Here is a 12,351-nt window from a genome sequence, read left to right as displayed (position 1 = left end):
GGCCGAGGCAACTTATAAAAGGAAACATTCAACGGGGGGCCGGCTTACAGTTTCAGAGGGTCAGTCCATGATCATGGCAGGCAGCATAGTGACACGCCGGCAGGCAAGGTGCTGCTGAAGCTGTAGCTGAGAGCTCACATGATCTGTAAGCTTCAGGCAGAGAGAGGAGACTGGGGGTGGTGGTGGGGCAAGCACATATGAGTTGAAATCAGCTTGGCTTCTTGGGCTTTTGAAACCTCAAAGCCCAGCCCCAGTGACAGTCCTCCAAAGAGGCCCACCTAATCCAACAAGGCCATGCCTCCTAGTCCTTCCCAAACAGTTCCATTAACTAGAGAGCAGGCATTCAACCGTGTGAGCCTGTGGGGGCCGTTCTCATTCAAACCACCACATCAGCTTTCTGATAGCCAGCCTTTCCCAGGGAAGTCACAAGTAGTTTCTCTTGTCCTAATTGTACACATATCTACAGTGGGGTGAAGGGGCTAGCAGACATTATACCGCCATCTCTACCCTAGCGGATAGACTTGATGGAGATCTTTAGTCATCTATCCAAGTCAATAGCGTTTTTTTTGTTTTTAAGTGTTAATTATACTACGATAACCCACTTTTTCTTCTTTTGGTTAGGATGGCAAATTTGAGTTACATTAAAAACTTCAGATTTAGCAGCTCAGCCAAAGATGAGCTGGGATACTGCCTGACCTCAGTCGAGGCTGCCATCGAATACATCCGGCAAGGAAGTCTCTCTACAAGGCCACCTGTAAGTCCTCCCTGCCAACCCGCCCTTCCTCGGGGCCATGGGGGAAACCTTTGGTAGAGCGCTGCAGAGAGTTGGGGTTGAGGGGATGATGGGGGTTCTGTCACAGTCTGCCAAGACTGTTCAGAGGCTTGAGAACTACTCAAGGAACTGGTTGTTGAGTCCCTAATTGGTTGCGGAAGCTGCTGTTCGAAGAGTGGGATTTACACCGTCAGTATCCTGCTTCATTAACCCTGTCACCTAAAGAAGCCATGTGTGGGAAAGGAAACCAGATACGGCCAATGTCGTGGGGGTGATAGGCAAGAAATGATCATTGATGTGTACAGTCTGAGGGCTCATGGCCTTGTTATTGCTGCCTTGGTTGGTTGATGAGCTTTGGTGAGAGAGAGGGGTGGTGCTGTTCCTATGTAAGTTATGAGAGTCTGAAGCCAAGATTTCACCGCTGGCCCTGCCTTACTACGTGGTGAGGGATAAATGCTAAAACTTAGTAGGACTCAAAAAAAAAAAAAATCTCCATGCTGAAGTCAAAAAATGAAGAGTGAGCAGGTGTGGTGGTCCATGGCTGTAATCCCAGTACTTAGGAAGCTGGGGCAGGAGGATGGCTGTGAGTTTGAGGCTGACCTAATCACATGGTGAGTTCCATGTCAGCATGGGATATACTGTGAGACACGGTATCAGAAGACATAGGAAAAAGAAAGAATATAAGCAGAGAGGACAGTGAGTTTGAGTTCAGCCTGGGCTACATATGGTAAGACCTGTACCAAACAAAACAAAACAAACACACACACACACACACACACACACACACATACACACACACACACACATACACACACACACACACACACACTGTCCCCCAGGTATTGATTGAGCAAGTCAGGCCTGACAGACACACTGCATCTTTACCTTGCTTGGCCTGCTGACCCAGTCAGTACTGCTGTCCCTGTCTTTTGAGGCACCACATGGGACTCTGTCTGTAAGTACAGACTCGGCTTTTACTGAAGCCCACGTTTTAGGTCATGGAGTCTGGGCAGGAATATGTGAAGCCATCAGTGATGTCGTGATGCCACTTCCCTGGGGAGGGAGCCTGTGTGCATCTCCACGTGGCAGGCAAGGCTTCTGCATGTCCATCAGTTGAACTGGTTTCACCGTAAGCTCTGCGTCACATAGTTTCACGAGAATTCTCTCTCCAGAGGGTCGTGAATTTTCTCTCCAGAGCTGGTCACAGGCACCCTTAGGATGTCCACTGATGGAGACGCCAGCTTTCTAGAAACAAGGACTGCAGTGATGTCATCAGGATCCAGGCAGAGAGCCTTGGAATAAATGGATCTGTTCCCTACTTCATTTTTAAAGTTTTTATTTACGTGTGTCTGTGTCTGTGTATGCTCAGTGAGTGCAGGTTTCTGAAGAGGCAGAAGAGGGTACTGGATCCCCTGGAACTGGAGTTACAGGCGGCTCAGAGCCCCTTGATGTGGGTGCTGGGAACCAAACTCAGGTCCTCTGGAAGAGCAGCGAGTACCCTGAACCACTGGGTCATCTCTCCAGCCCTAAATATTTAAATTATTTTATTTCCCTGCCTCTTTTTTCCACGCTCCTGATCAGCTTCGCTTTCTTGTGAGTGTTTTGTCTTTGGAAAGGTGATGCCAGGGGTGGAACTTGGGTCCTTAGGTGTGCTAGGCTCTTCGGAGCCACGTCCCGAACCCTTGTTTTTGGAGGGCAGATCTCTGGGCTGACCTTCATTGCCCAGTCCTCCTGCTGAGATGACAGGATGCACCACTATACCTGGCTCTGAGCTCCTAATAACAGTGTCTGCTCATTTCCCATGAGCCTCTCGGGTGCACAGCTTCTCTGAGTGCTTGTTCTTCCCTCTAGGTTTAGTACTAGGGGCTCTACCTTTCAGCACTGCCCCTCAGGAAGCACCCTAGACTTGAGCAGAGAGCCCTGTCGGACCTGTTGCCCAGTGCCTTTGATGTCTCTCTGGCCCTGAGCTACTCAGCGGTCAGTCACCGTAGAAAGCAGGTTGCTGGAGCTTTATATAGGACAAGGCAGCTGGGGACAGAAACGGGTCCTTCTGAGGTGCTGGCAGGATTTGTATGTCACTTTAGTTAGTCCTCACTGGAGGTGGGCAGACAGGAGGGATGACGCTTGGGAGGGGACCTTGGAAATGATTCTTCCCCTGAGGCACTTTATCTATAGCCTAGGCAGATCTTAGAGACAGGTGAGGAAAGAACTTTGTTCCACCACGTTGCCAGAGGCCTGTGAGTTTCCAGCATCACCTGTGGAGAGGGATTTCCCTCACCTCCAACCAAGACTCTTTGTGGAGGTGTTCATTTGTCATTGTGCCATTTGGTTCCAGGGGCCCAAGTGAGCATGGAAGCATTGTGGTAGGAGTGATTGTAAAATAGGCTCAAGACTGGGGGCGTAACTCAGTGGTAGAGCATTTGCCTAGAATCCCCCAGTGAGGGGCTAGGAGTGTGGCTCAGTGGTAGAGCCCCTGCCTAGAACCTCCCCAGTAAGGGGCTGGGGTGTGGCTCAGAGGTAGAGCCCCTGCCTAGAATCCCCCAGTGAGGGGATGGGGGTGTGGCTCAGTGTTAATCACTTTGCTTCAAATTTTGCATTGAGAGGTTGGGGTCATCTCTCTGTGACAGGGCTTTTGCTAGAACAAGGCCCTGGCAGTGCAAAACAAAGCAAGCCCACAGTGAAACAGAGCACAGCATTGAACATCTCAGCTCAGATACTACCACTACCACATGCACTGAGGTTCAGCTGCTCTACAGTCAGGGAGTAACAGTAACCAATAACTATAATAAATGGTAAAGTATAAATTTCTAGGCTTTCTTAGGTTTTAGTCTTATTCATATGTATGTGTGTACATGTGTATGTGTGCATATGTTTATGTGTGTGCATATGCATGTAAGTGCCTGTGGAGGCCAGAGAGGGCGTCAGATTCCCTGCAGCTAGAGTTACAGGCAGTTGTGAGCCACCGGATGTGGGTGATGGGAACGGAACTCGGGTCCTCCGGAAGAGCAGCAAGCATTCTTAACCCCTGAGCCATCTCCTCAGTCCCAGATTTCTAGATATTCGTTGTCCAGAGAAGCAGGTAAGCATTCCCTTTGCTGGGAGGATCTGATTATACTAACTTTGGTGGCTCCTTGATATGCAATGAGTGATTGGAACTGAGAGATGTGTCAAGTTTCCCTGTGTCTGCCTAGATTTCCTCCCAGTGAAGTAGGCTGACGTTTTCATGGGCATGGTCACAAAACAAGATTCCCCTTGCTGCTTGGCACCAGGGAGTAGAAACCAGTGTGTCCGGTGGCACTGTCCACGGCCCTGGTCCGGCCATTCGGGCAATGGGAGGGAAGTCTGAGGGGCGGAGGCCAGGCCAAGCCAGTCTTCCTGGAGGATGGTGGCATGTATATGGCACATTCCTCTCCTGTAGATGACTCTCTTCACCCTGTCACCTCGCTGCCCCAGGCCACAATCTTCAGAGCTCATCTCCCTTTGTTTCCTCTCTGTGCTGAGGCGGATCTGCGCTTCATCTCATCTGGGTAGGGGAGAGCCCCTGAGGGCCATGCCTGGGTTGACTGTCAGGGCTTGTGCCTGGGCCCTTTCTGGGGAGGATCTGTGACAGGGTCTGTGATGTGTGATGACCACAGGACTCCGAGGGAGTTGGTGACAGACTGTTTCTCAAGCAGAGGATGAACTTACTGTCCCAGATGACGTCAACACCCATCGACTGCCTGTTTAAGGTAAGACCCCAGGATGTCCTTGTTCCATCTTTCAGTGTCTGTAAAAGTTCCAGGAGGTGCATGTGTTCTGTCTGGAGGGTAGCAGGAAGACGGCCTGATTTCCCCAGTGTACGCTGTGCTGTTACCACTGCGCACGGCGCAGTGGGGCTGCCGGGCATCAGAACCTTTGTCCATCATTCAAATCCAGCTCAGTGGGATCTCTCCCTGGTACCCGATAGAGCTGAGACCTCTCCTAGACCCAAGGCACCAGTGTTTTTGTGATAGGCACTCAGCTGAGAGTGTAGTATCTGATGCCCTGGGGCGTTGATCCAGAGTGCCGGAAGCTCTCTTCAGATGCTCACGGACTCCTGGCAGGCTGCTGAGGCAGTTTCTAACCATCACCATGGTCTGCATGAGACTGGACCCTTCTCTGAGAGTCTCCTGATGTTTTCAGGCTTCTGGGAAAGCCCATAGAAGGGGGCACATCTGTGAATTACAGAGGCCAAACCCTGTGGGTTTGTGTGCTGGTGGGGTCTCCTGCTAATTGCAGGTGTTTTCTTTCTCTTAAGCCTAGGCTCTGCTTGATTCCTATAGGGAGAGCACTGAGGCTCTGTCTGTCTGTCTGTCCCCCTCTCTCCTACTCCTTCACTGATGCTGGAAATTGAACCTAACACCACGCACGCGCTAAGCAAGCACTCTGCATCTGGACCCCAGCCAGCCCCTGACTGGTAGAGTCTAGATGGGTATTCCGTAGCTCAGCCACTCCCTCAGGCCTAGGTGTTTTGAGACAGCGCCTACCCGTACAGCCCATGCTGGACTTAAACTCACAATTCTCCTGCCTCTGCTCCCTGAGTGCTGGGATTAAAGGCGTGTGTCAGCCGACACAGCCAAGGAGTTTGCTAATGAAGTGTCAAAATCCACACTGGGGCTCTGAGATAGACTGAGGGCCTCTTCTTAGTACTTTGGAAATTTTGTTAGGTTGTTTTCAGAAACTATGTAATGGAATGTGAAAGCTATCCCGAAGCTGCCACCAGGCTGGTTTCATTGCAGTCACCAGCCCAGTGTCTCCGTCTGCCCAGACAGACTTGAAGCCAGCTCTAGAGAACAAGCCATTTCAGTGTAATTACAGATAAACCTTTAGTCCCATCTCAGGAGGCAGAGGCAGGCGGATCTCTGTGAGTTCGAGGCCAGCTTGGTCTACAGAGTGAGTTCCAGGACAGCCAGGGCTACGCAGAGAAACCCTGTCTTGAAAACCAATCCAAACAAACAAAAGAGTTTGAGGATAGCCTGGGCTACAGATTGAGACCTCTTTAAATAACAAAATAAGCCAGACTCGGTGGTCCAGACTTGTCATCCCAGTGACTCAGGAGGCTTACAAATTCTAGGCCGGCTTGGTGTACAGAGTGAGTTCAAGGCCAGCATAAGCAACTTAGTGAGACCCTGTCTGAGTAGAAGAAGGGCCAGGATGTGGCTCCACGACGGAGTGCTTGCCTGGGGTGTGTGACATCCTGGGTCCAGTCGCATACTGCTAAATCAAGCGGAAAGCAAACCTCAAGACCCCTTAAGGCAAGCAAACGATGCTTTAGCATTGATACTGTTTGGATGCCCCTTTATTTAGCACATTGCGTCTGGTAACCAGAAAGAGGTGGAAAGACTCCTGAGCCAAGAGGACCAGGACAAAGACACTATGCAAAAGATGTGCCACCCACTTTGCTCCTGCGAGGACTGTGAGAAGCTTGTCTCTGGGTAAGATGGGCCTCAGGGCACAAAGAGCCCGGGTGAGAATTCATAGGGTGCAGAGGAGGCTCTTCCCATTGCCCCGCAGTTGTTGGCTGTGTCCTGAGTGCAGGGAGACGCCTGCCTCTTCCGCATCCTCAGCACAGGTCCTGCCTGAGCCTCACAAAAGCTTTTAAGAGGGAGAGGGGCGAATGCCAGTTTCTTCTGATACCATTTTTGGTTTCCCATTATGCTTGGTGGGCGATTTTGTCATGTCGAGGCCTAAAGGGTCAGTGGGGAAGGACGCTGGAGCCACAGGCCTCTGATCCTCAGCGCCCGGGAGAGTGAGAGGCACCTCTGCCTGATCCTTTACCAGTGGGGGAGGCTCTCCTCTTGGACGGCATCCACTTTGACCTCGTCTCAGGCAGCCTGGTGGGGAGGGCTCTGCCGTGCCTTTATCTGTTGTATTTTCCCCATCTTCTTTCTGTTTCAGGAGGTTGAATGATCCATCGGTTGTCACTCCTTCCTCCAGAGATGACCGGGGTCAAACACCCCTCCATGTGGCTGCCCTCTGTGGTATGTGGCCTTGGGCTGGCTGCTATGAATTATTGAGACAAAAGGATGATTAGTACCCCAAAGCCAGTGGGGGCCCAGCTGATGGGGTACCGGCAAGGGTCCCTTTGACGGATAAGTATCCCCACGAACCTGTTAGCCACTGTGCCACCTCGCAGGCTGGAGGAGCACTGGTGTGGCCCTCCAGGCTTGGGGACTGGTCAGTGAGGACAGGCTGGAATGTCTGCTAAGACGATCTCAGAATTGTGGTTTGGGGCTCACATATCTCCGTCTTTAAAGACAGCATTGAGCCAAGTGTGATGGCACAGACCTGTCATCTCAGGCACTCAGGAAGCTGAGGCAGGAGGATTATGAGTTCAAGGCCAGTTTGGGCTATATAGTGAGACTCCATCTCAAAACTAGGAGCCTGGAGTACAAATGTCGTCAGTCACCATGTGGGTGTTGGGAATCGAACCTGGGTCCTCTGGAAGAGCAGCCAGTGCTCTTAGTCACTGAGCCATCCCTCGAGCCCCTGGCCCATTGGCGTTCTTGCTGTTGAAGTAGACCAGGGTGCGATCCCTTTGTAGGGCATCCTACAGTGATTCAAGTCTTCTGTGTTTGACCCATGTCAGCTCCGGCTCCTGGACAGCTGGGACTGTGTCAGGGCTATCGAGAGTGAGGCAGTATCGTCATTGGAAGCCACTCGGCTTCCTCCAGTGAGAGCTCCTTCTGCTCTGCAGGTCAGGCGTCCCTCATTGACTTCCTGGTCTCCAAAGGTGCCATAGTGAACGCCACCGACTACCATGGGTCCACTCCCCTCCATCTGGCATGTCAGAAAGGCTTCCAAAGCGTGACGGTGAGTGGGCAGGGGTGTGTGGAGCATTGCGCAGCCGATCCCTCTCTGTGTAGGGACTTTGTGGCGGTACCATGCCCTAGTCCAAGGCTGGCTCTACTACTGCCAGGCACAAGGACCCCGGAGGCCGAGGCACCTCCCTGGAGATGGGCTGAGATGGGAAACTTCCTGATCATCTCAGGGAGGGAAGGGCAGGGTCCTAGACATTTTTCTTTTAAACGTTGTTTTGACAGGAAGCAGTGAGCATGTCATAATTTATGTGTGTGTTACATATGTATGCGTGCATATGAGCCACTGTGCACATGTGGAGGTCAAAGGGAAAATTGCAGGAATCTGCTCTCTTCCTTCTACCACGTGGATCCCAGGGCTTGAACTCAGGTTGTCAGGCATGGTGACAAGTGCCTTTATCTGCTTAGCCACCTTGCCAGCCTGCAGTGGCATAAATTTAACAGGGGTATAGGTTGAGGATCCCACGTCTTAATACTCAGATGTTTCAGATTTTTGGAATATCAGGCACATAGCCTGTCTTCTCTCCTCTCAGCTGCTGCTGCTGCACTACAAGGCCAGCACGGAGGTGCAGGACAACAACGGCAACACCCCGCTGCACCTGGCCTGCACCTACGGGCACGAGGACGTAAGTGGCCCCCGCTGCGCCCAACCACTGCTTTACGTGTTTCTCCCTGGTGAAGATTAGAAACTAGCCCCGTGGTGGGTTGCGTGCGGATAGTTATCGAAACGTTAGTATGTAATTTTTTCTGTGTGGTTATGGTATGAGCCCCATGGGACAGGGGCTATCACACGTGTGGAGGGCAGAAGAGGACAGCTGTGTGGAACCTGTTCTCTCCTCCTACCGGGTCCTAGATTGGTTTCTATTGCTGTGATGAACCTGTGACCACACACAACGTGAGAAGAGAAGTCTTTCTTTCACCTTACAGGTTACAGTCCATTCTGGGGGAAGTCAGGACAGGAACTCAAAGCAGGAACCCAGAGGCAGGAACTGAAGCAAAGGCCATAGAGGGATGCTGCTTACTGGCTTGCTCATCGTGGCTTGCTCAGCCTGCTTTCTTATACAACCCAGGACCGTCAGGGATGGCATGGTGCACAGTGGGGCTTACCAGATCAATCATGAATCAAGAAAATGCTCCACAGACTTGCCTACAGGCCAATGTGATGGAGGCATTTCAGCTGAGGTTCCGGTCTTCCCAGAGCACTCTAGTTTGTCAAGCTGACATTTGCAGGGGTTCCGGGATGGAACCTGGGCTGGTGTAGCAAGTGCGCACCTGTGGCGCCACCTGCTGGCCATGTAATCTACAACATTTAAATGTCAAAAGCTTTATAGATGTGATTGATACCTGGAGAAATTAAAGACCTAATTGTTCATGATCTCACCCTGAAGTTAAATCAGTTTTAATCACCCACATGACCACCTGACTCTTAACTCCTCCACATTTTATGCTAGCATGGAGGAACTCTGAGATTTCTACTTCTTCCCCTGACTTTACTATGCACATGTTCATCACAGACTCCCCTCCCATTTCTAGAGTTACACACCTCCTTCCTAGTCTTATGGTGTAGCCCAGGAGAGCACTGAACCTCCTGGACCTCCTGTATGGTCTATTCAATGAGTAGTGGGGTCAAAGGTGTAGGTTTACCACAGATGTCTTTATATAAAATCTGAATTGTATCTAATGTCATGTAATTTGTGTCTGTCTATGTAACTGCTCCTCTATAGTAAGAAAAGTCATTTCCAGTTCCAACTAGAGTCACCTATCTATGTATAACCTTCTTGGTGAATACTTACCCAGCCCTTGCTCTGAGATTCATTTTGGATGGTTCTGCAGTCTACTAAACATTAAGTTCATTTTCTTTTCTTTTCTTCTTTCTTTCCTTTTCTTTTTTTTTTTTTTTTTTTTTTTTTTTTTTTTTTTTTTTTTTTTTTTGAGACAGGATTCCTTGTGTAACAGCCCTAACTGCTGTTCTGGAACTAGCTCTGTAGAACAGGCTGGCCTTGAACTCACAGAGTTCCACCTGCCTCTGCCTCTAGAGTGCTGGGGTTAAAGGCGTGCGCCACCACCACCTGGCTAATTTCATTTTCTTAAAGGTTTTTCCAATATACATAATTAATTTGCAGTAGTACAACTTTGTTTTGCAAATTTGAAAACTTACTATTTTTTGGATTGAGACAGGCATCTCTGTCTGCTATCCAGGCTTCCTCAAGCCCATTCAGTTTTCCAAACACTGGGCGTATAAGCAAGGCTACTTACTCTCTTATTGACTGGCGATTGGTAAATTTTTGTTTTTTTGGTTTTTTTTTCACCCTCATATTTTGCTTGTTATTGGGAATTGTCCCAAGGCCTCCTTGCATGCTAGACTAGGAGACAAAGGTTATACTGCTGAGCCACGCCCCCAGCCCCTCACTGGGGATTCTAGGCAGAGACTCTACCCCTGAGCCACACCCCTGTCCCTCACTGGGGGATTCTAAGTAGGTGCTCTACCACTGAGCCACGTCCCCAGCCCCCCCACTGGGGGATTTTAGACAAATTCTGTACCAATGACCCAGTTGGGGTCCTTTGGGGAAAAAAATGAGGTGTCTTGATCAGGGAATGTGGAACCCTTGAATTATAACTGCTAGTTTCTGTATTTTCATCTTGGTGAGTGGGGCCTCAGTCAAACTGCGGCATGGTCCACGGCAAAGGGCAGCACAGGCATTGCCCTAGGCCCTCCGTCATGTTCGAGAACGATGATTTTGCTGTCTTTGCAGTGTGTGAAGGCTCTGGTCTACTATGATGTCCAGGCCTGCAGGTTGGACATCGGAAACGAGAAAGGAGACACAGCCCTGCACGTTGCTGCACGCTGGGGTTACCAGAGCATCATAGAGACGCTGCTGCAGAATGGAGCCCCCACAGAGATCCAGAACAGACTGAAAGAAACGCCACTCAAGTGTGCACTGAACTCAAAGGTAGCTCTTTCCATCTCTGAATAGCTATGTGACTATTAAAAAAAAATCCGCACACAGACTGGCCTTCCTGAGAAAGTGAACGCTAGCACCCGAGCTCCATCCTTTTGCTCTATTTGGGACCTCGTCGTTAATGGGTTTTCCTGGTGGATAGAGTTTCCAGTTTTGTTGGCAGTTTCTCTCAGTGTTGTCATTAGGAGCAGCTTCTGGCAGACTCAGCTCCGGCCTGAGTGTTGTGCCTCTCCCGGCCCGGGACTATGTGCTGTGTGAGACTGGACGGTGGCTGTGAGGAGCCACAGAAAGCAAACGGAGGGCAAGACACTGCAGGGACAAGCGCCGCCTCCTCTCCCTTCGTCTCCGCTTCTAGAAACTGCATTTTAGTTTGGCCCGAAATTGAACGGCTGAATTAGATAAGTTAGAGACTGAGTCTCGTATTTAGCCTTGAACTCACAGAAATTCTCCTGCCTCAGTCTCCCAAGTGCTGGGATTATTGTGCCTCTAGACTTGGTCTTGAGGAAGAGGAGGAAGTTCTGGCTTTTCCATCTGTCTGAAGGTATGGAGGATTTGCAGGGCATAAGGCATGTTTTCTTTTTTTAAAAAAGATTTTTATCTATCTGTTTATTTATGGTTTTTTGAGATAGGGTTTCTCTGTGTAGCCCTGGATTTCCTGGAAATTACTTTGTAGACCAGGCTGGCCTCGAATTCACAGAGCTCTGCCTGCCTCTGCCTCCCAAGTGCTAGGATTAAAGTTGTATGCAACTGCTCTCTGGTGTTAAATACTTCTTTTAAAATTAATTTATTTTTTAATTTATATGTATCTCTATGTATTGTGTTCTTGGGGGCCAGATAAGTGCATGAGATCCTCTAGGACTAGAGTTACAAGCCGTTGTGAGCCACCCAACGTGGCTGCTGGAAATGGAACCCAGGTCCTCTGGAAGAGCAGTAAGGTGTTCTAACCCTTGAGCCGTCCCTCCAGCCCTACTTATTTTATTTTAAATTATGTGTATGCATGCTTGTCTGTGTGAATGCATACATATGTCAGTACAGAGTCCAAAAGAGGGCACGAGATCTCCCTGGAGCTGGAGTTACTAGTGGCTGGGAGCCACCCGATGTGGGTGTTGGGAACTGAACTTGGGGCCTCTGGAAGAGCAGTCAGCATGTAATATTCTTAACCACGGAGCCATCGCTCCAGGCCCTGAAGATTCTTGCTGTTGTCAAACTTTCAAACCAGCTCTAACAATAAATGGAATAAGAGGAAGAGAGCATCAGACTCAGACATCCGTCGTACTAGCCAGCTTCAGTGGGGACTCAGGCATCCATGGTAGCAGCCATCTTCAGTAGGGAGTCAGGTATCCATGGTAGCAGCCATCTTCAGTAGGGAGTCAGGTATCCATGGTAACAGCCATCTTCAGTAGGGAGTCAGGTATCCATGGTAACAGCCATCTTCAGTAGGGAGTCAGGTATCCATGGTAGCAGCCATCTTCAGTGAGGACTCAGGCATCCATGGTAGCAGCCAGCTTCAGTGGGGACTCAGGCATCCATGGTAGCAGCCAGCTTCAGTGGGGACTCAGGCATCCATGGTAGCAGCCAGCTTCAGTGGGGACTCAGGCATCCATGGTAACAGCCATCTTCAGTGGGGAGTCAGGTATCCATGGTAACAGCCTTCTTCAGTAGGGACTCAGGCATCCATGGTAGCAGCCATCTTCAGTAGGGTTCCTCAGCCAGTCCTAAAGTTATCTCTTCATGTGTGACCAGTAGTAGAGTACTCTAGGTCTCAAAATGTCTGTTCAGAAGA

At 50.0% G+C, this 12,351-nt stretch overlaps 1 protein-coding gene across 5 annotated transcripts in view; it reads left to right on the top strand.

Moving 5' to 3' along the window:
- Ankrd27 (ankyrin repeat domain 27) overlaps positions 1-12,351 on the top strand; it is a 52,208-nt gene that overhangs the window by 22,773 nt on the left and 17,084 nt on the right. For all 5 annotated transcript variants that reach the window (XM_038339042.2, XM_038339043.2, XM_038339044.2 and 2 more), the window contains 7 exons: positions 622-754; positions 4,408-4,500; positions 6,098-6,225; positions 6,689-6,771; positions 7,488-7,603; positions 8,142-8,234; positions 10,362-10,559. In XM_038339042.2, the coding sequence (XP_038194970.1) occupies positions 622-754; positions 4,408-4,500; positions 6,098-6,225; positions 6,689-6,771; positions 7,488-7,603; positions 8,142-8,234; positions 10,362-10,559 (844 nt within the window). The remainder of the gene's footprint in view (positions 1-621; positions 755-4,407; positions 4,501-6,097; positions 6,226-6,688; positions 6,772-7,487; positions 7,604-8,141; positions 8,235-10,361; positions 10,560-12,351) is intronic.

The sequence above is a fragment of the Arvicola amphibius genome, chromosome 8 (assembly GCF_903992535.2).
Source record: "Arvicola amphibius chromosome 8, mArvAmp1.2, whole genome shotgun sequence".
Lineage (NCBI taxonomy): Eukaryota > Metazoa > Chordata > Mammalia > Rodentia > Cricetidae > Arvicola > Arvicola amphibius.
Note: the sequence above shows the minus strand (reverse complement) of the source record. Positions and strands in the feature narration are given on the sequence as shown.